General features: G+C 38.1%; 3 protein-coding genes across 9 annotated transcripts; 1 reads left to right on the plus strand and 2 right to left on the minus strand.

Annotated features, from left to right (window-relative positions):
• The first annotated feature begins 818 nt into the window (after window positions 1-818).
• LOC130718600 (cytochrome c oxidase assembly protein COX15-like) lies at window positions 819-5,209 on the plus strand. Of its 7 annotated transcripts, none has more exons than XM_057569213.1 (8): window positions 819-1,025; window positions 1,469-1,750; window positions 2,004-2,302; window positions 2,888-3,113; window positions 3,202-3,447; window positions 3,555-3,665; window positions 4,065-4,196; window positions 4,771-5,209. In XM_057569213.1, the coding sequence occupies exons 2-8, from the start codon at window positions 1,568-1,570 to the stop codon at window positions 4,939-4,941; spliced, it is 1,368 nt and encodes a 455-aa protein (XP_057425196.1). In that variant the 5' UTR covers window positions 819-1,025; window positions 1,469-1,567; the 3' UTR covers window positions 4,942-5,209. The 7 variants fall into 7 exon arrangements, with proteins under 7 accessions (XP_057425196.1, XP_057425195.1, XP_057425198.1 ...); XM_057569212.1 differs by having other exon boundaries at window positions 1,524-1,750; XM_057569215.1 differs by having other exon boundaries at window positions 1,532-1,750.
• An 8,587-nt stretch (window positions 5,210-13,796) lies between these two features.
• On the minus strand, window positions 13,797-15,225 carry LOC130718566 (pathogen-associated molecular patterns-induced protein A70-like). Its single transcript, XM_057569172.1, has one exon. It carries the CDS (start codon window positions 15,071-15,073, stop codon window positions 14,111-14,113), a length of 963 nt encoding a protein of 320 aa, XP_057425155.1. The 5' UTR covers window positions 15,074-15,225; the 3' UTR covers window positions 13,797-14,110.
• A 3,293-nt stretch (window positions 15,226-18,518) lies between these two features.
• On the minus strand, window positions 18,519-19,453 carry LOC130719002 (uncharacterized). Its single transcript, XM_057569654.1, has 2 exons — window positions 19,097-19,453; window positions 18,519-19,004 (listed from the first exon to the last, which is right to left on the minus strand). The coding sequence occupies exons 1-2, from the start codon at window positions 19,451-19,453 to the stop codon at window positions 18,519-18,521; spliced, it is 843 nt and encodes a 280-aa protein (XP_057425637.1).
• Window positions 19,454-19,849: the final 396 nt, after the last annotated feature.

The following is a 19,849-nucleotide window of genomic DNA, read 5'->3' on the forward strand; positions in this document are numbered from 1 at the left end:
TATTTCATGAAGTAAGCAATAACAAACGGTTTCTATACAAAATGTTCAATTGAGTTTAATTTGTTTTCCTCAATCAAATATTAAACATGCAAGGTTATATATGTAATTAAAATCATGGTTCTGTTCTATTGACTTGGAGTTACCAAACACAACACATAGAACATTATTGTCCTGTTCCATCCTATTCTGTCCCGTTCCGTTCTGTTCTGTCCTGTTCCGTTCCGTCACCAAACGCTACCTAAAGCTTCCTTCGATCTCCCCCTTTTTTCCGTCGTAACCCAGGTAGTGATCTATGGCGGCTACAGCTTCATCGAGTTCTACTTCAAACTTCAGATCCGCGGCGGAATTGCTTAGATCTACAGTTCGGGCGATGTCTTAGCGTCGATGAAGATGATATGGGTTGTATCTGCTAGTATACGCTACTGTTATCCTCTGACTCTGATATTTAACTGCAAAGGTGTTGGAGATGACAAGTGGTCGTTGTATGGAGCTTTAGACGATGGGGGTTTTGATCAGGACCTGGGTTTCTATGGTGGTTTGGGCGATGAGGATGCATTTGGGTTTCGATAGAGGTGTGGGTTTCGGCGGCGGTGTTGAGTATTCCGGTGGAGGAGATTTAAAGAGAGGAGAGGTGAGGGTAGTGAGGTTATTTTCACCTTATTTTTATAACATTTACTTTTTTATTTATTTTTCAACAGGTAACTTTTACTTGCTATAACAAGTCAAATTGGCTTTTGCATGGTGCAAGACCTAGAGTGGAGTTGCACCCTAACCGCCACCATATTCTAGATACAACTTTCATTAAAAAAATAAAATTACACAGTATTTTGTGATAGGCAAAACAAATTGTGAGAAAACCTTGCTTATATCTCTACACATAGTAATAAAGCACGCCGTAGCTGCCGTTCCCCGCCACCACCGGCGCTTTCCACTTCCCGTCACCACCACCACCGCCTGCTGCACGTCGCCGACTGCCGCTATTTCTTGCTACCAATTTCTCAGGTTTCCTCCCTCTGTCGCTACTTGTAAGCCACATCCAACTCTTCGTTTGGATTAACTGTTTTTTTATGAATGCAATGTAACAGAATCAGTTCTAATACTCTTACCTCTGCCATGGATTCATCTTCATAGCTAGCTTCACTTTCTTCCTTGCAGTTTAATTTTTTTGCCCATGATGCTTCCCATTTTGTTAATTTTCAGTGAATTTGTTTTTGCCCGCAAACTGTTTGATCAATTGTCTTAACGAATTCTAGTTTAGGGGTCTAGTTTGTTTTATAGATTAATTGGAAAATGTTGGGCAGACAACCTAATGGGGTAGACATTATATATAATGTGATGTGATTGGAAGTGAGAGATAGCGAGAATATTGGGGTGTCGATACTGTCTTAACAAACTTCTCTGAAATTTCACAAACTTAATTATAATGTTCAAATTCCTTCTAATTGTTCTGTTGAATTTGGGAGTTTAGAATTAGTTAAGTGAGTAAGCTTGTTTCAAGAAGGGAAAGATCTATTCAAACTTAGCATTGCAGAAACAAAACAGAGTGAGAGGAAGAAGAAGAAGAAGAATGTTTGGGAGGGGAACAGCGTTTTCGATTCTGAAGCGCAGCAGAGAAGCTGCAATTCACAAGCTTAGAGGCACCACGACAAGGCCTTTCTCTCACCCTTCCGCTCAAGAATCATTCAAGTTTCTCTCCCCTTCCATTGCCAGCCATGGCTTTCGAGCTTTTCGATCTCTTCCTATTCCTAAGGTTACCTTCATTTTCATCATTTCCACCTTGTTTTTTCATCTGGGTTCTTTTCAAAATTCAATTTTTTCCTTTTATTTTTGTTCCTTTGTATTGGATGATCGCATCCTTCACGTTTTTTTAATATAGATTCACAATCAGAAATAAACTGTGAAATGTGTCAATGGTATTCTGGTGAAAAAAGCTACAATTGTTAATTTTTATGCTGTGTGTGTATGTTTTGTATCTGAGGAAAGTGTGATGGTGCTTTGGTTAGGGACATCATGTCTCATACACGAGGAGCTTTTCTAAGGTGGTTTCTGCTGGGGCTGAACATAAGGAGGGGTTGAAGCTGTTTGTGACAGGAGGTGCTCATGCCCAGAAAGTGGTGGGAATATGGCTCTTTGGCTCTGCCGCGTGGGTGTTTAGCATGGTGCTTCTTGGGGGTTTAACCAGACTCACTAGATCTGGTCTTTCAATGACTGATTGGAAATTCACAGGTGGTCTTCCTCCTCTGTCAGATGAGGAATGGTTGCAAGAGTTTGAGAAGTACAAGCAGTCACCTGAATACAAGCGGTAAGATGCAAACAACTGCTTCAGCTGAGCATATACTGTGTCTGTAATCAACGTTTTAGGTATACCTTTATTTTAACATGAACTTTATTGGAAGTAATCTGTTTTTTTATCCTATCTAATTGAAAGGGGAACTTATGAAATGCACGGAGGGATTTATTTCTGAGAATAGAGTGATAAAACACTTCTAAACACTTGTAAAGAAATCCTCCTGAAGATGACTGAAATGAACGAATCAAATCATAAAGTTTAGATGGATAAAATTGAGGGATGATATTGTTGACAATTTTACTCAACCCTCTCATACAAAATATCTACGTTTTTCTAAACAATCACTGCAATAAACACTATCTGGTTGTGTTTCAACTTTCAACTTTCAAGGAATATAGATGATAACTTTCAAGGATAATTTTTTTGAGATTGACCTTATGGGGCTGTGCCAATGGGCATTTTTATTCAAGTTCTATTATAATTTACAATTTTAGTCTTCATTATATATTGTAAAGTTAAAAGGATTGATCAAGTGGAAGTGAGTTGACACCCGTAGTTCTTATGAATGGTATGATAATTTATTGAAACTTGTTGCAGTGTTAACAAAGGGATGACGATTGAAGAATTCAAGTTCATATATTGGATGGAATATGCTCATCGTATGTGGGGAAGGGCGCTAGGAGTTATATTTGCTTTGCCGTATTCATATTTTCTTCATAAAGGGTATATTACCTTGAGATTAGGACTGAGACTTTCTGCTCTATTTGCCCTGGGTGCTGGGCAGGGTCTCATTGGCTGGTGGATGGTTAAAAGTGGTTTAGAGGTTGGAGCATAAATAAAATAAATGTCTTGTTTATTTTATGACAAATTGACTAGAACAGCCAGATTCTAATAATATTTTCCTTCCTCAGGAACCCCCAACTGAATATTCTCAACCAAGGGTAAGCCCTTATCGTCTAGCAGCTCACCTTACATCAGCATTTGCTATTTACTGTGGTCTCTTTTGGACTGCACTTTCTGTTGTTATGCCAGAACCACCAGCTGAATCAGTAACGTGGGTTCGTGAAGCAGCTAAAGTAAGGAGACTTGCATTGCCTGTCAGCCTACTGGTCGGTCTCACTGCTGTCTCCGGTGCGTTTGTTGCTGGAAATGATGCTGTAAGCTTGCTCAACAGTTTCACGCCTATCATATTTGTGCTTGAAATAATGATTGTGCCTTTGATGATGTTGAAAGATAATCATTTTGCTTTCATGTTGATTGCCAGGGGCATGCATTTAATACTTTTCCGAAGATGGGTGATACATGGATACCAGAAGACATTTTTGAAATGAAACCTCTGATTCGAAATTTCTTTGAGAATACATCAACTGTACAGGTAATTCCATGCTGGTTTATTGCTGAGAAGTTAAAAATTGTAGTAATTTTGTTCTTTTGACTTACATGTTAGATTGGTTTTTTATGCACTTTTCAAGAGTTTTGAAATTTGAAATGAATGAAGTTTTAAGAAATACTTTTTGAAGCATCTAACTTTGGAGAGGTTAGCAATTGATTTATCCTCATGAGTGTAATTTGCCAGTCAAAATTTAAATTTCAAATGTCAGCAGAACTTTTCCATTTCTTTCTTCCTTCGAACTTCGGAGCCTTGAGTTTATGTTGTTGGACACTTAGACTAGACTGCTACAAGGCAATAAAGGCACTTCAGTCCAGTTCCTTTAGTGGTTTGTGCATCGAAATTTAATAACATGAAGTTTAAATAAGTGTTCTGTTTTAACAGCTCGATCACCGTATCCTTGCAACTGCAACTCTAATTTCCGTGGGTGCTTTGTGGGGGGCAACAAGAAAGCTTGACATACATCCTGCAGTAAGATCTCTGATTGGAAGCATAGTTGGCATGGCAGCTCTTCAGGTTATTATTTCAGTATCCAGATTTATATTGTCAATAACATTTATCATTTTGTGTTGTTGGGTTCCTTCTTGTCTCTGGCTAGCTTGCCTCCCTTATCTAAGATCAATACTCATACTTGTTCCATTAGCATTTTACTGATTCATGAACTATTCGAAGATGATGATGATGGTAATAGCAAGATAAAAAAGTTTGAGGAAAACTGTTTGATGTTTGATTTTTTGTCATCAGTTTACTGTAAAGTATAAGGTCATTCACGTGTCTTCACCAAATAGCTTAAACTCTTGAGATAGTTGGTTAGTACATAGTATTAGAGTCTCTATAACCAAGTGGTATTGAGTTCGCTCCTTGTTATTCTAAGTAAAAGGTTGAATCTTAGCACAAGTTAATTAGGTATGTTCATTGTCCATGCTTCAAGCTCAACAAACTCTTGCGTGATGGGACTTGTTAGAAATATAATTATAAAAATATATATGTCTTCACCAAACAACTTAAGCTGGATAGTTGATTAGTTTAATCTACTATTTTTTATTTTTGTCATTAGTTGTATTATGTTATTAATTTTGTATGGTTACAGGTCACATTGGGGGTTTCAACACTTCTTTCATATGTACCTGTTTCACTGGGTACTGCACATCAAGCTGGAGCCTTAACACTTCTGACATTTATGTTACTGCTTAATCACACGGTCCGAAAGCCATCCTTGTCCCTTCTCAAATCTCTTCCTCAGGTTGTCAAAGCAAACTAACTGAAAAGAGTTGTGATATTTATTTTTTATGCTGAGTTTGGCATTGAGCTCCTTGTCCAATTTTTCACTGTTGGAATCTTTATTTGGTTTGCACATTTGAGGCTTGAAAATTCATTATAATGCAACTGATCTGTTAATTATATCATCTATGATTTATGTAACTTATGCTGAAAATCAGTACAGGGAATCTTATGTAAACTAATACAACTTAGAGTGGAAGAAGAATCTATGGCCTTCCATCTTTCATAATGACTTTTTTCTTGACACATATCATTGTTCCAAAATTTACTCAGCTACAAATATCTGTCACTGCTCTCAAATTTTGTTTGTTTCTCAATCAAAGGTTCTTACTTCAAAGATTGATGCTTGGTGATTTAGGCAAGTTGGGGACTAAAGCCTCATAATACAGGGAAAGAGGTAGGATGATTGAACTACATTATGCATCAAACTAAAGTAGATATATTATCATATATTCATAATATATATATATATACAATTTTTTAATCAACTTTGATAGAACCTTATAATCTCGTGTCATCACTTGATCACACCTAACAACAAACTTGGCTATTAAAACCTCAAAAAAAAAAAAAAACTTGGCTACTACTTAATATCTTGAAAACATGAAATACGTTTAATATATTCTTCATTTAGTTAGTAGGTAAATGAACTTTAAGAGGATTTAGAATTATTTTTTCAGAATGTTATGTTTGAGACGATCTCAGGTGAAGAAATAGCATTCCTGATGTGATAACTTGTGGTTGAAATGCTTCATTTTTTTCCCATAAAGGAGAATTTCGGGTGAACATCGTTTTGGTGTGCAAGTACCAGAAGTAGTAACAGATATGACAACCTTAAGGAGAATACAAATGATTCTATCATATATTTTACCCAAAAAACAACATAATGTTGATATAAGACTCAATCCATTCAGTATTATAAAGCAAGTTGAATTTAAAATGAAGAAACTGAACCCACAATCAAGAATTCGTAGAGATATTCGGGAAGGAAATGCGGTGGCGGACTTTATGGCGAAGGAGGGTGCGAGGGGCTCTCATGGTTTATTGGTGTTGAATCTACCCCTGCGGGGGTGTTGTCGCTTTTGGTTGAAGACTACCGTGACACCTCGTTCTTGAGGCTTTAGTTGGTGGTGCTGGTTTTGTTTTGTTTTTTCAAGCTTTTATGTACCAAAAACTCCATAGAGATAACAACTTAAGGATCCGCATGTTTCTTTTTAAAAAGGAAAAAACTTAATTCAAAACTTAATTTATGAAGTATTGCAAAGTAAATCAAAAGACTTTCATACTACAACAATCAAGTTTTCTTTCATCATATGACTATGAAGAAGTAATAGTTCTAAAAAGGCAATCATTTAAACACAATCTCAAACAAATGGATCCCAAAAATTGAAGATGGTTGGCTCTGATACGACTTGTAGAAATTTGGATACTTTAAGAAAGAAAAGACTTCAATCATATCATCACAATAGAAATGCATGTCATAAACCAAATTCCTAAACACATAAGACTATATCAATTCTTTAGAATAAGAACTAGAAGCGGAAGCGTAACTGAATCAATTTTTTGTAAATGATTGTAAGATGAAGTCCAAGATTGAATGCAAGACGGAGGGATGATCTTCCAGATTTTCAATGTGTGAAGTTTCTTGATGTTCTCGAAAAGGGGGAAGAGAGACTTTTTTCATGGCAATGAAATCTGGGGAACATGACCCTTATTTATAGACTTAAGTTGTGATAATTTCAACTTGGCCCCTCAACATATTAAAATTTCACTTCTCTGCCTCTACACAATAATTTCCACGGCAATTATACTCTAGTCCTTAAAATCTTAATTCCAAATTAGATCATTTTATATATGCTATTATAAATAATGGCTACACATTTTAATAATTACATGGGTGACCTAATATGTTGAATTTTAATCCAATGGCCAATTAAAGCAAAGATTCCTTCTACCATTCATACATAATTCTGGTACTTTTCCAATTTCATAATCGCTTCGTGTAGGCTTCTCAGGCCATTAATCGATCTTGGAGTTATAGTTGCAAGTTCAAAACAAAATTGCGGTTCTGGACAAAATGAATAGACAAAATTGCAGTTTAATTTTGCAACTGACCAGCAGCGAAAAACAACCACATAAAATATATTGCCAAAAAGGCAAAAACAAAGTGGAATTATCAATTGATGGAGGCCATATACGGAAATAATCAACTTGTGACGGGACCTGATGGAACGGTGAACAAGACATGGCTGGGAATCACCAATGCACTCCACTTTGTTATTCTGATGACATAATTAAAAGAGAAAAGAGATAGATAGAAATTAAAGATATGTGGTTAATGACATGATTAAAGAAGAAAAGAGAGATAGATAGAAAGTGAAGTGAAAATGAAATGAAAGTGAGAATGAATCATAACTCAAATGTTAGAAGAAGAAGAAGAAGAAGAAGAAGAAGTCTTGAGATTGATTGAAAGAAGTCTCACATCACTCGGTAGGTTTAATTAGGGTCGTCAACACTAAATGAGGCATAAAACAAATTTTAAAGTGACGCATTTTTACCTAAAAAAATATTTCGTGAATATGGGATGGAGTATTTTTTTTTCTTTTCATTGAGACTATTGAGCTTGGTTTTTTGAACTGAGGTCTTGATTTTTATTTGAGGTCTTCTTTACAAAAAGAATATCAGACTTATCAAATGAACGAGAGGTCTTTTTTACTTAGTAAAAATATTTTTTTGGGGGGCAAAGCCCTTACTTGTGCAACATTGGCCTTGGGTCAACCCTGCGTTTGATGAAAAAGTGGGTCAATGAAGCTCTTGGAAAAATCCTACATTGTTAGCATAGCGAAAGAAGATGGAGGCCGAGGCTATATCTATTGATTAAGTTCTCTTGTTTGAATATGCAACATCAGAAATTTTTAAACTTGTACATTTATGTTTTTTTCTCTTATGCTCTTGTTTTAATATATTGTAAGATGTAGTTCAAATATTTGTTAGAAAGTATGTGGGTTTACTTGGACCATGATGTGATTGAAACTTGAAAGTGAAATCTATGTTTTGTAACAATTTACACCGTGTTTATTTTCTGGTTGTCGCTTTAAACAACAATCATGGTTTTTCAACACTATAAGAGCTTTCCACGTTATATATATTTTTGTATTCTTGATTGTGTTTCTAATTTATTTCTCTATTGTGTGGCTTGTTTTTTTCTTTTCACAATCATAGTATTAGAGCTAATGGTCTGATCTACCCTGATAATGACTCCTTATATCGAATGTCTTCCTAGAAATATGGTGGTTGGGAAACGTGTCCTATTGACACGGTGATGAAAGCGAACAATAGTGCAAGTGTGTATAACTTTCGCTGAGGGAAGCATGATAATGTGGTGGTGACTCACATTTGAAAGGGAGGAAAATAGAGAATTCAAATATGAGATGAAGTCTCATTTTTATTAGTAGTGAGTTAGGTGGAGACAATATAAGAAATGTGACTCATATACTTAATGACATAAGATTTTTGGTGAACATGTGATTACCGCGAAATTGTTTATCATTAAAAGATATAATATTCTTTAACTTTTTTTAAAATTGTTACATTAATTAATAGGATTATAAAAATAGAATTATATTTCAATTAATAAACTAATACGTAAAGTATATTTATCTAAATTACTAAAATATTTAAGTCGAGTGTAGTGATGATAACAACTTCATAAGAGATGAATCATAATTAGTGTTCAGTATTTTTTAAAACAATATAAAAGGATAGTGATGGAAACTTAGTAATATGATAATGATAACCTAAAAAATTAATAAGCTTTAAATTAGAAGATAGAAGCTGCCTCAAGTAGCTTGTTAAAAAAGTTATAATCTACTAAAATAATCTCATTTACTAAAAAATTTAAATGAATTATTAAGCTTGTTAAATAAGTTTTAAGTCAGTTAAATATGCTTTAAGCATCCTAAAAATGTAGTATTTATTTAGAGCAATCATGCGTACGTAATAAATAAATAAAAACAACAAAACATAAAGACCATATAGAATAAGACATTTTAACTAACTTAAAACATACTTGATACTTGGAGGGGTTGTTCATTTGGAATTTTGTTGTTCACTTTTTCTTTGTTAGGGTTTCTATTTTTCTTATTTATGGGGATTGTCTTTGCCTTTGTGCTTTTGCCCGACTTTTAATAGGATTATGGGAGGATTTCTTTGAACATTTTATTGTGTTGATGAAATTAAATACACATTATTAAAATTTGACAAAAAAAAATACACATTATTAAACATTAGGAATTAAGTTGACCAAAGTTTTAGAGGTTAATTTACCTTTAAGTTACTTATTACCAATTTTCTTCCACACTCCAATCCTAATTATTAGGATAGGACAGCTCACAGACAAAAGCAAACCACCAACCAAAACAAGAAAATAATCAATATGCCCTTTGGAAGATCTACTCAAAACGCTTGTCATACTATCTATATGTTTAGATATTAGTTAAAAAAGACAATAGGTTTAGATATTTATTGACATTGACATTAACAAAAACAATATTAAACTTTAATCCATTCATATCTTTAATTTTCTTACATCACATTTTCATTAATTTATTTTTCTATCGTATGACCTATTATATTTATCATTTTCTCTCTTTTCTTCATTTCACTTACTAGGTGTAAGTGTGTTTATGGTGTGAATAAAAACTTAGTGAACAATATAACAACATTATTAGTATACACTTTAAAATAAAAATGAACCATATTTATAAGCCCTATCATTTTCCAAGTCACCTTCAAATGCGGTGGAACCCCTCTGCTAGGGTTTCAGGGTCAGGTGTGTCAAGGGAGGCGGTGGCGACTCAGCAAGGCTCGACGACAACGCTCGGTGAAGGCTTCGTGGATGGCGAAGCGGAAGGCGAAGAGTTGGACGGCGACGCAGACGCAGACGGAGGGTCGGGAGGAAGCACCAGCATAAAGAGGAAGTGTTTTTCTGTGTTCATTGACGGAATTGAAGAGAAGGTCGATTATCTCAAGATTCGCGATTTATGTTCGAAGTTTGGCAAGGTTATCAATCTCTTTGTCCAACGACAAAGAAAGATTGGCAGATTTTTTCGATTTGGATTTGTACGGTATGGGCTTCGAGAACAGGCGCTGAAGGCGATTCGGGGTCTTGACGGTTTGAAGCTGGGGAATGCGTCCTTGTCGGTTGCCATGGCCAAGTCCCCTCGGGTTAGTCTTCTAAGTCCGTGCAATTCTGGTTTGGGGCTTTAGGGGAATCGCCTCTCTGCTTCTGTTCTTCCTGGGAAGGTTGGCAATTCTCAACCTTCTCTTCTTACCTGGCGTGATGTTGTTGTGGGACAGAGGAAGGTTAGAGGTTTATCCTCTTTTTCTGAGGATGAGCTAAGGATGTTTGATGGGGTTGGGGGTTTGATTGAAGAGGCACCGAAAGCTCCGGTTAGTTTCCTTTTTCCAGAGATTGCAGGCTTGGGTTTTGGTTTGGATGGTTCAGCGAGAGGAGTAAGAGGGAGAGAAGGTGTCATGAACGGTTGTTTGCCCCTGGTTCTAGCTCGGAAGGAGCGGCGGGGCAGAGTGGGCTCTGCCGGTGCTGTGTCGGAGGAGGCGGAGGAAGAGAAGGGGGTGGAAACTTCGTTTGGTTCGTTGTTTGGCTTGCGAGGGTCTTGGGAGAATGGCGGGTCCTTCCTTCTTCAAGGCCTCTCGCCTGGGAGTTGGTTTCGGGACACCTCTACTGTCTTACGCTTCTCTGCTGCTCCCTCTCTTCTATCTGTGTCTCTGGGTGCAAAGGTTGCTCTGAGGACTTTTACTCACTTGAATCTGTTTCCAGCTGGCTTGGGCCGTGGGGTTGGGCCGGTGGCTTTCACCAAGTCTCCTGACTTGGTCCCCTCTGGTTCTTGTGCTGCTGCAGCTGTTGTTGCTCCGCTGCAGGTGGGCTCGCTGGCTTTGCCTTGGTCTCCTCTCCCCTCGACTGTGGTTCCCTGTGAGGGGGGGGGGGTGGCGGGCGAGGGGGCTGCGCTTGAGGTGGGTTACTCCGAGGAGGTGCCTCTCTTGCAACCCCGTCGGCGTGGACGTCCTAAAAAGGTCCCTCCTTCTTGCCAGAGACCCCTTGCTCAGCCCTTGGCTTGTGAGGAGTTGCGGGCTGATTTTGAGGAAGCTTGTGCGGTGCCATCTTCGTCATCGTCGTCCTCTACTCCAGGTAGTGGCGGTCCTTACTTCACGCGTTCGAAAAAGACGTTGCTTCTCAGCAAAGTCTTGGGGTTAGAATTTGAGGGAAGCGACGTAGAGGCTATTCGAGGTTTGGAAAAGATCTACGAGGATCATTTCAAGTCTTTATTTTGTATATCTCGAGTTATGTATTTTTTCTTTGGTTTGTGTCTTGTGCCATTGGAAGCCGGTTTGTTTGTTAGAGCGATGGTTTCTTTAGTTTCTATCCCCGCTTAGGGTTTGTGTCGGCTTAGTAGGGTCTTTTTTTGATCGTCGAGTTACCTCGTTTTTAGTGGGGTTTATTCGCTCCCTAAGGGTGTTGTCCTTAGGGGTTTTTTGTGGATATCAATATAAATTCCTTTATCTTTCAAAAAAAAAAACCATATTTATTGAATTTAGATACAGTTATGTTACACTTAAATAGTATCCAAACACACATTACTATTTTCTCATATACTTTATATAAGATATTTTACACTAATTTATATAAATTACGATTTTTGCTTAATTAATTAATAATCTCAAATTTATGAAAGCTTACCAAAATTTACTAAAATATCCTTATTTAAATGTTTGTTAACTTCATTAATTATGTTTCTCCACCTCTCTTTTGATTTAACTACAGGTATTCTCTATCGAGAGAATCCTATACGACCCAAGTGTGGGTGGGGTGGGTAGCTCACTTGGTGAGCTAAGGGAATGAAGGGTGAAGGGTCAGGGTTCAAACCCTGGGGGTTCAAACCCTGGTGACGGAACTAATTTACTAAACATGACTAACAATTAACATTTTTCTATAAAAAAAACGACGCAAGTGTAATAAATACCAAAAGTTTCCTCAAGAGTGGCATTCTAAGAATTAAACTATCGATCTCAGATATTCAAACAGGTAAATAGCCAAGTTCGTCCCTGAATGTGTCCACCGCCTTCAACTTTGTCCCTGAACTTTCAAAATGACGCTCGTGGTCCCTGGATGTGTCAAATCTCCCTCATCAGCAGTCCCTGGTTTAAAAAAAACTAACACCGTTAACGGAAGTGTGACTTGGAATTTTTTTTTTGTATGAACTTTTGAAAGGCTTCAATTTAGTCCTTCATCCCTGGGAAAAAAATAAACTAAAAATTAAAAAATTAAATCCCAGAAACCTTCATCAGTTATTCATCTTCTGCATCTTCTTCAACATTTTCATTTAAATCATGAAAAACTTAGAAAAACAAAAATTTCCTTCAACAAACATATTAGACCTTCATCTTCTTCACACATCTCATCTAAAAACTAAGAAAATACATACCCAAACCCAGCAGCCCCCTAAAATTCACTCAAAGATTTCAGAAAGAGAAAAATAATCAGTTTGCACCATGAATACACACAGAAGAGCTCACCTCGCCGGAGATGTTGGCGGCGGCGATGGTTCTGTCTCATCACTCTAGATCTGCTCGGAAACATGGGCTTTGGATTTGGCGTAGGCGTCTCTACTGGAATTGCCGACGAGGAGCGTCATCTCGCTGTCGACCACCACCGCGACGTAGAGCCCAGAGTTGGGTTTGTGGGCTGTTTGATTCACACCAGAACGGGTACTTCAACCCAGAGAATGGCCTGCTGTTGAGTATGGAGGTAGGACTCATCATGTGTTCAGCTTCGGTGAAACCTTTTGGCGAGAGATTGATGAACAACCTTGGAGAATTGAAGAAAGAAGAACCAGATTTCTTATTTTTTTTAGGGGCATCACAACCCAGAAATACAAAGGGACAAATCCCAAATCGAAACATGCAGAAGCCAGAGGGGAAACCACCACACTAACTCAACTCTACCACTTTCTACCCACGCACCTGTTGGCAGAACAACACCCAACAATTCAAACAAAACAATTCAGAAAGGGGTTTGCTTTTATTTATGAATAAGGATGGAAGAAGATTGTGTCTGTGTGAGGGTGTCGACTGTCTCATTACTCTGTGTATACCCCTCTTTCTCTTAATTCCTCTTTTTTTTGTGTTTATGGTTTATAGCTTTATGAGTTCTCTTTGATTTTTCATCTGTGTTACTCAGCACCACAATCTCAGCTGGTGGTTAAAGTTTCCAATTTTAAGATACCCATGTTGTCAATTTTGCTTTTTACACACTACTTCTCTCTGGTTTAGTCTTCATGAGGGAGAGTGTGAGAAGGAGGGGATGTGGGTGGGAAGAAGACGAAGAAGGATGAAGAAGATGGAGAGAGGGTGATGGTGGTGGGGAGAGGTAGAGGTAGAGGAAGATTGGGGAGAGAAATAATTTTTTTTTCAGATTCAGGAACTGAGTAACACTTCCGTTAACGGTGTTAGTTTTTTTTAAACCAGGGACTGCTGATGAGGGAGATTTGACACATCCAGGGACCACGAGCGTCATTTTAAAAGTTCAGGGACGAAGTTGAAGGCGGTGGACACATTCAGGGACCAACTTGGCTATTTACCCATATTCAAACAGCCTCATTGCGGTCGACACCTATTGATCAATTGCACATTTGCACTAACCATTACCAAAGCAACTTGTATATGAACCCCATCTCACATCACATATTCTGACATTAGATTCTATCCATGTTCTTTTAAGTACAAAGCAGCAGCATTGTTGACATTGTTACATAAAAATAGGAACAAAAACAGGTCATTAACATAAAGTAAGTACTTCCAACATCCACTAGCAGAGGCTGAAGTGAACCCAGCAAGCTCAGCACTCCACTTTCACAAAATCACTTATACAAGAAAAAGATTAAAAAAGAAAAAGCTACTAATTTTACAAAAAGGACAATAAGCAGAACCCCTAAATTAACAACAACAAAAAATTATACTAGTAACCCCAAAATGCAATGCAATGCAATAACTACTATTATATCATAATCATAATTATAATTATAATTATAATTATTATGATTAAGATTAATTGATTATGGCTTTTTAATTAATTACTTCCCATACCCTGCTCCCCTTCCAATCATGTCCTTGTACCTAATGATGGAATCCAGCCTCTGTAACTGGAGCTGCTGCTTGAACTTGTTGATGAAATCGTCCGCCTTCGCATCCACGCCGTCGTCGTCATCCGCGGCGGAGGCCGGCTTGGCCTCTCTCGCGGTCGCCGGCCGGCGGCTCTCCACGATGTCCTCCTCCTTGAAATGCCCGAACGCAGACTTGCTGCTCGCCGACTTCTTCATCTTCCTCGACAGCTTCACCGGAACCTCGCCGGACGCCGGCTTCGTGTCGGAGCTCGTCCTCGTGAAATTACCTCCTTGCCCCTGCTTCTGCAGCTTTCTGTAAATCTCATCCATGGAAGAACCACCACCACCACCACCAAGCTCCTCGTGGTGCCCATTCAGGTGCCCCAGCACGTCGTCGTTCTCTTCTACTTCTTCTTCCTCGTCCTCCTCTTCCGACACTGCCACGTGTCGTAGATCCTCTGTTCTGTCAACTTCATGGGTGGTGAAAACGTTGGTTTCCGGTGAGATTTTGGAAGAGAAAGGCTCTGTGGGGATGTAACTGTAGAGGTTGATGGACTTGATCCTCTGCAAAATAGAAGGAGATCTAGCTAGATTGATGTGTTGTTCTTCATGTTCATGGGTTTGAGGGTGAGAAGGGTCTTGGGATCTGAAAGGGTAAGAGTAGAAATTGATGGATTTGAGCCTCTGCAACACAGAAGGGGATCTAACAAGTTGTGGGTGTTGGTATGTGTGTTGGTATGGGTTTGCACCTTGATGGTGGTGGTTCTGTTCATGTTCTTGTTGGTGGTGGTGTTTGTGGTTGTTGGTGAGAGATGAAGTGATGTAAATGGTGGCGATGACGAGGTTGAGGACGATGAAGAAGACGGTGGGGGTGAGCCAGCTGTAGATGGCAGACCAGAATGTGGGTGAGGATGTTACAGATTCGTGGAGCATGGTTTTGGTTGGTTTGGGGTAATGGAAAAATTTGCAAGTTTTTGTTGTGGGGTGGAGATTAGGAGGGGAGGAAATGGAAATGGAAAAGGAAAGAGGGTTTTGTCTCGGAACTGTGGAGTGTGTGTACTTGTATTCTGGGGCTTTGTGGGCTCTCTTGTGTTTTGTTGTGGAATCTGATATTTTAGCAGATTAGTGAACAGGATTAGCCTGGTTGGAAGGGCAATGTAAGAGCATCTCTAATGCATAGTTGCTAGTTGGGTTGCTTAAAAATTATTTTGGTGGGTCCAGACTGACACATAGGATTTAAGCGACCCAAGCAGAATTCGCTCCAACCACGGTTGCTTAGTTTACTTTTAGTTGGGTCCCATTATACCTCTTATATTTATATTATTTCAAGATAATGACACTATACAAATACATGAATGAAAGAGAAAATATGATTTTTTAGTCAAAAAGTAAGGAGAGAGAAAATAAGCAACCGTTGCTTAAATAAGCAACTGTTGCTTAAATTTAAGCAACCCAACTACCACGTCATGTTGCTCCAGTGGTGCTCCAAAATAAGCAACATTGCTTAAGTTGCCAACTGGATTTAAGCAACCCCATTGGAGATGCTCTAACATGTTCATATATGTTTATTTTATTTTATTTATTCACATTTAGTTTTTTTAATATCACTTTTCAATTTTTCTTTGTATCTCTCTAATTTTGCGATTTGGCTTTATTGCACTTGACCTCGGCTTGGTGGTTTCTATGCCGGCAGTCTTGGAGGGGAATCTTTCTAACTGAAATTCATGCGCAGAAAAAAGGGTCTCTTGCTTGTATGGCGGAAGAAGTTCAAGATGGTTATATATGGGTATGAGCTTGACATTTTCTTCTAATGTGTGACTAGGATGTTCGTTTTCGTCATGTGCGTCGTGAGGCTTATGAGCTTGTCGATTGCCTAGCGGGGCTTAATGCTAATTCTCAGATTGATTTTTCTTAGTCACAATGTATTCTCACTTTATTAAAATCAAATAAATCTGTTTTTAACATGGAAAAAGTTTCTTTCACATCCCTTAATAAGTGGAGAAGAGGTTGAAGTAGAAGAAAGGTAGAAATAAAAGAAAAAAAAGATGTAAAATGTGATAGAGGAAATGATTGAAAAAAATGAAAGAGATAGAAACACCAGAGAGGTGGAAAAGGAGTGAAAAAAAATGACGTGTGAATAAATCATAACTCTTTTACCAACATGTATTTCTATCATACTCACCGAAGTTAAACATTAATCAATCATCGAATTGATTGCAGCGACTACGTTTAAAGATGACAGCAGTGAATTCAGATCTATATTTTTTCTATCACATCACACATCATAATCTTTTCTTCTTGTATATCTTTTGGCGAAGTTTGAATTGCAGTCTCTTTTTCCTCTATTATATTTCTTATTTCTTTCTACAACTTTAAAATATTCATTTATCTATCTACAACTTTTTACTCATTTTTTGTTTTAATCTCAATTTTCTTTTCTTATTATATCTCTTATTTCTCTTTCTTTTACTTCTATCGCTCTCAAAAAAAGTGAGGTAAAATTGGTATAAATGAAATATTTCCCTTCTTTTTATCTCTATTCATACCGTCCTCAATGTGGAGTGAAGAAAAATGTTAACTCATTTTGACAATCTCACTTTTATTAGCGTATATGCGAGTCTCACTTCACTTCTAATTTGATAAGTCCTACATATATTTGAATAAATAAAAAATGAGAGTCTTACAAAAATGTCAAAAGATAGGGGTTATGGCCTCATGGGAATCAAGTGTGAACAAACTAAATTAACTACCTAAGATCGGTGTGTTTTGGCGTTGTTTATAGGTGCGGGTTATTAATTAATGTTATTATTGCTTGGTATGGTCTTGGATTTTAGAATTTTCATTACTATTTTGGAGGGAGAAGGAGTTCGCATATCGAGAAACACGTGGTGTCATATGGATGGGTCTGCCACAAAGGGACAAAATGTGAGGGGTAGATTTGGGTAACGTGAGATAGTTGTTGGATTTTGGGGATTACAGGCTTGACTTCATTAAAACCACGTGCTCTTTTTTCTTCAGCTAATAAAAGCCTCTGAACTCTGAATTGAATTTTAAGCTAGAGGGAATGGGCGTTGGTGTGGTTACTGACTATGGCAGCTAAGCCAAATGAGCAGGATACAGTTTTAATTGAAATAAATTTTCAATAGAAAAATTTAGGAATGGGAATGGTAATGTATTCTAATGTAAGAAAAGTGTTTTTAGCTTAAAGAGTACTTTAAACTTTTTTTTTTTTTTGAAACAGAGTACTTTAAAGAGTATAAAGATTTACCTTTATTTATATGAGATAAATGAAGCTTTGGAAATGCAATAATTCTGATGCAACATATTTGAATTGGTGGTAGGAATGACAATTTCCACCTGCATATGGGGATCCTTGCGGAAAGTGCTCCGTTTGGGCCCCTAACTTGTGAAACTTTCCCCCGCGGGAATGAGGATGAAGACAAAAATTACCCCGAGACAAGTTTGAGATGGGGGTGGGGATCACCCTACCGCCCCGCGGAATCCCTGCATTGTATACAATGTGTTAAAATCAATAATACCGTTAATAGTAAAGTCAATGTTATTTGAACTTCATTATATATTTTCATAGAATTTGACATGTTTCATTCTCATTTGTGGTTTCTCTATTTAACTATTTGTAGTGCAGGTAGAAATTTATGTATTTTTAATATTTAATTTAGTTTAATTTTATTTTTAAAGATGTGTTAATGGTCATCATGGGGATCCGTGGAGACCCGTGGGGAGATGGAGATTGAGGATGAGGAGAAAATTCACCCCACTACCGGGATGGAGAGTGGGGATGGGGATATTAAAAAGATGCGGGGACGGGGAGTGGGGAGGCACTCCCGCCCCTGCCCTACGCGGGTGTCATTCCTAATTGGTGGTGGTGCGCAATGTGAAATTGGGTGTTACGGAAGCTAAACTTTGTAAGTTCTCTCAAGGATTGATTATGTGACTTTCTACTCCGAAACTAACCAACTTTGAAAAGAGATACAAGAGAGAAAAAGGGAAGAGAGTGACTCAAAACCACTCGTTTGGTTGCTCCGGAGTTTCTGGATTCACTTCTTCTTTGCTTGTTTTTTTTTTTTTTGATAAGCCAAAGAATTGTATTTAAAAAAGCACAAGGGGTGCTCAACCCAAATACAAGAAAAGAGATGAAGAAAAAGAAAAAAGAACAGTACTATCAGACTGCAACAAGCAAAAGCCCCCCTACTTTGAGGTACAAACTTACATGATACCAACTACCCAACCCCACATTGCCATAGCAGCACAAACAACCCCATGAGCCAACAGACACCCAATTCGTAGGCAGCAACAAGAGCATGTACCAAAGATGAATCCAAGCTAATAAACAACCCACCCATGTCTCCAGCGAATTTCACACAGATGAAAGACAAATTAAAGGGCTGGTCTTCCATTCAAACAATGAATAATAGAACCCCCTCACTTTCTCCTTTATCCAGTACCAGGACCTGACTTGTATTAGGTCCAAAACAAAATCATCATCCCAAACCCCATCTGAAAAAATAATACTGTTGCGCATAAGCCATAAGGACCAGCAAGAAGCCATCCATACCGTCATCTCCGCAAGCCTCTGTTTCTTGTTTCTGGCCAAGAATGAAAACTGGCTAAAGAGAGACTTTGACGAAGAAGGCACAGCTGTAACAAATCCAAACCAGCGATGAACGGCAAGCCAAACATCCAAAGATCGCGCACAAGTACAGAACAAGTGATCACAACTCTCCTCTTCAATATTACACAGAGAGCAAAGCAAATTCGCAGCTGCAGGAATCGCACTGCGCCTCCTCAAGTCAACCTTTGTCGGGATCCGGTTGAGCAACATGCGCCAAACAAAGGCTTTCACCTTGATGGAGCAAATCCATTCCAAATTGACTGGAAATCAATATCAGAATCCACGGAATCGCTATTCTGCAAAAAAGAATAAGCTGAGTTAACCGAATAAACTCCCTCCTCCCCTGGTTCCCACAACCACCTATCCGGCCTCCCTTCCCGCAGACAACCAATATTAATAGTATTGAGCAGTATATCAAGCCACCCTAACTCCCTACCTCGCAACCCCCTCCTCCATGTAAATTTCCACTCCCAAATACCCTGACGCCACTCCCCCACCTCCTTAACAGTAGCATACTTGTTTTGAGATAAATTATACAGTCTGTGAAATCTTCCCTCCAAATGTCCCGAACCTAGCCAATCCTCCAGCCAAAATCTAGTTGCATCCCCTTCCCCCAAAGATTTCTTAATCCCCAAATCAAACCAATTATCTTCTTCTTTGCTTGTAATCATGTTAGTCATTTACAGTTATGCTTTAATATTCTCAATATATATATATATATGAATTTGAGTTTTTATCAATGATTCATTTCTCCATTTTAATTTTCTTTGAGCCAACGATAGCATTATATTGTTTCTCAAACAAATGACAGTTGGGTTAGGAATACAGATCTGAAAATGGATTCATTAAGAATTTCTACATCTTAGACATAAGGGAAGTGCTAGATTTTTTTTTGGTCTAGTTCAAGTGAAACTAATGATCAATTTAATTGAGTTGAGATCTAATTCAACCATCATCTTATTCGTTGCACCGTAAAAGTTCCGGTGAACCCCTTTGCTCCGCCACACTATGCATTTGCCTCTGGGGTTGAGATTTGAGGCATGCATGTTGGATATGGTCTTTAGCTTCTTTGTTAG

This window comes from Lotus japonicus, chromosome 5 (genome assembly GCF_012489685.1).
Source record: "Lotus japonicus ecotype B-129 chromosome 5, LjGifu_v1.2".
Lineage (NCBI taxonomy): Eukaryota > Viridiplantae > Streptophyta > Magnoliopsida > Fabales > Fabaceae > Lotus > Lotus japonicus.

Bases quoted from the DNA above. Each gene is read 5' to 3' on its own strand.
- LOC130718600 (XM_057569213.1), top strand. From the start codon at position 1,568: ATGTTTGGGAGGGGAACAGCGTTTTCGATTCTGAAGCGCAGCAGAGAA. The intron at 1,751-2,003 runs GTTACCTTCATT...TGCTTTGGTTAG, and splicing joins GATCTCTTCCTATTCCTAAG to GGACATCATGTCTCATACAC. The intron at 4,197-4,770 runs GTTATTATTTCA...GTATGGTTACAG, and splicing joins TTGGCATGGCAGCTCTTCAG to GTCACATTGGGGGTTTCAAC.
- LOC130718566 (XM_057569172.1), bottom strand. From the start codon at position 15,073: ATGCTCCACGAATCTGTAACATCCTCACCCACATTCTGGTCTGCCATC.
- LOC130719002 (XM_057569654.1), bottom strand. From the start codon at position 19,453: ATGACTAACATGATTACAAGCAAAGAAGAAGATAATTGGTTTGATTTG. The intron at 19,005-19,096 runs GTTAACTCAGCT...TGCTCCATCAAG, and splicing joins GGGAGGAGGGAGTTTATTCG to GTGAAAGCCTTTGTTTGGCG.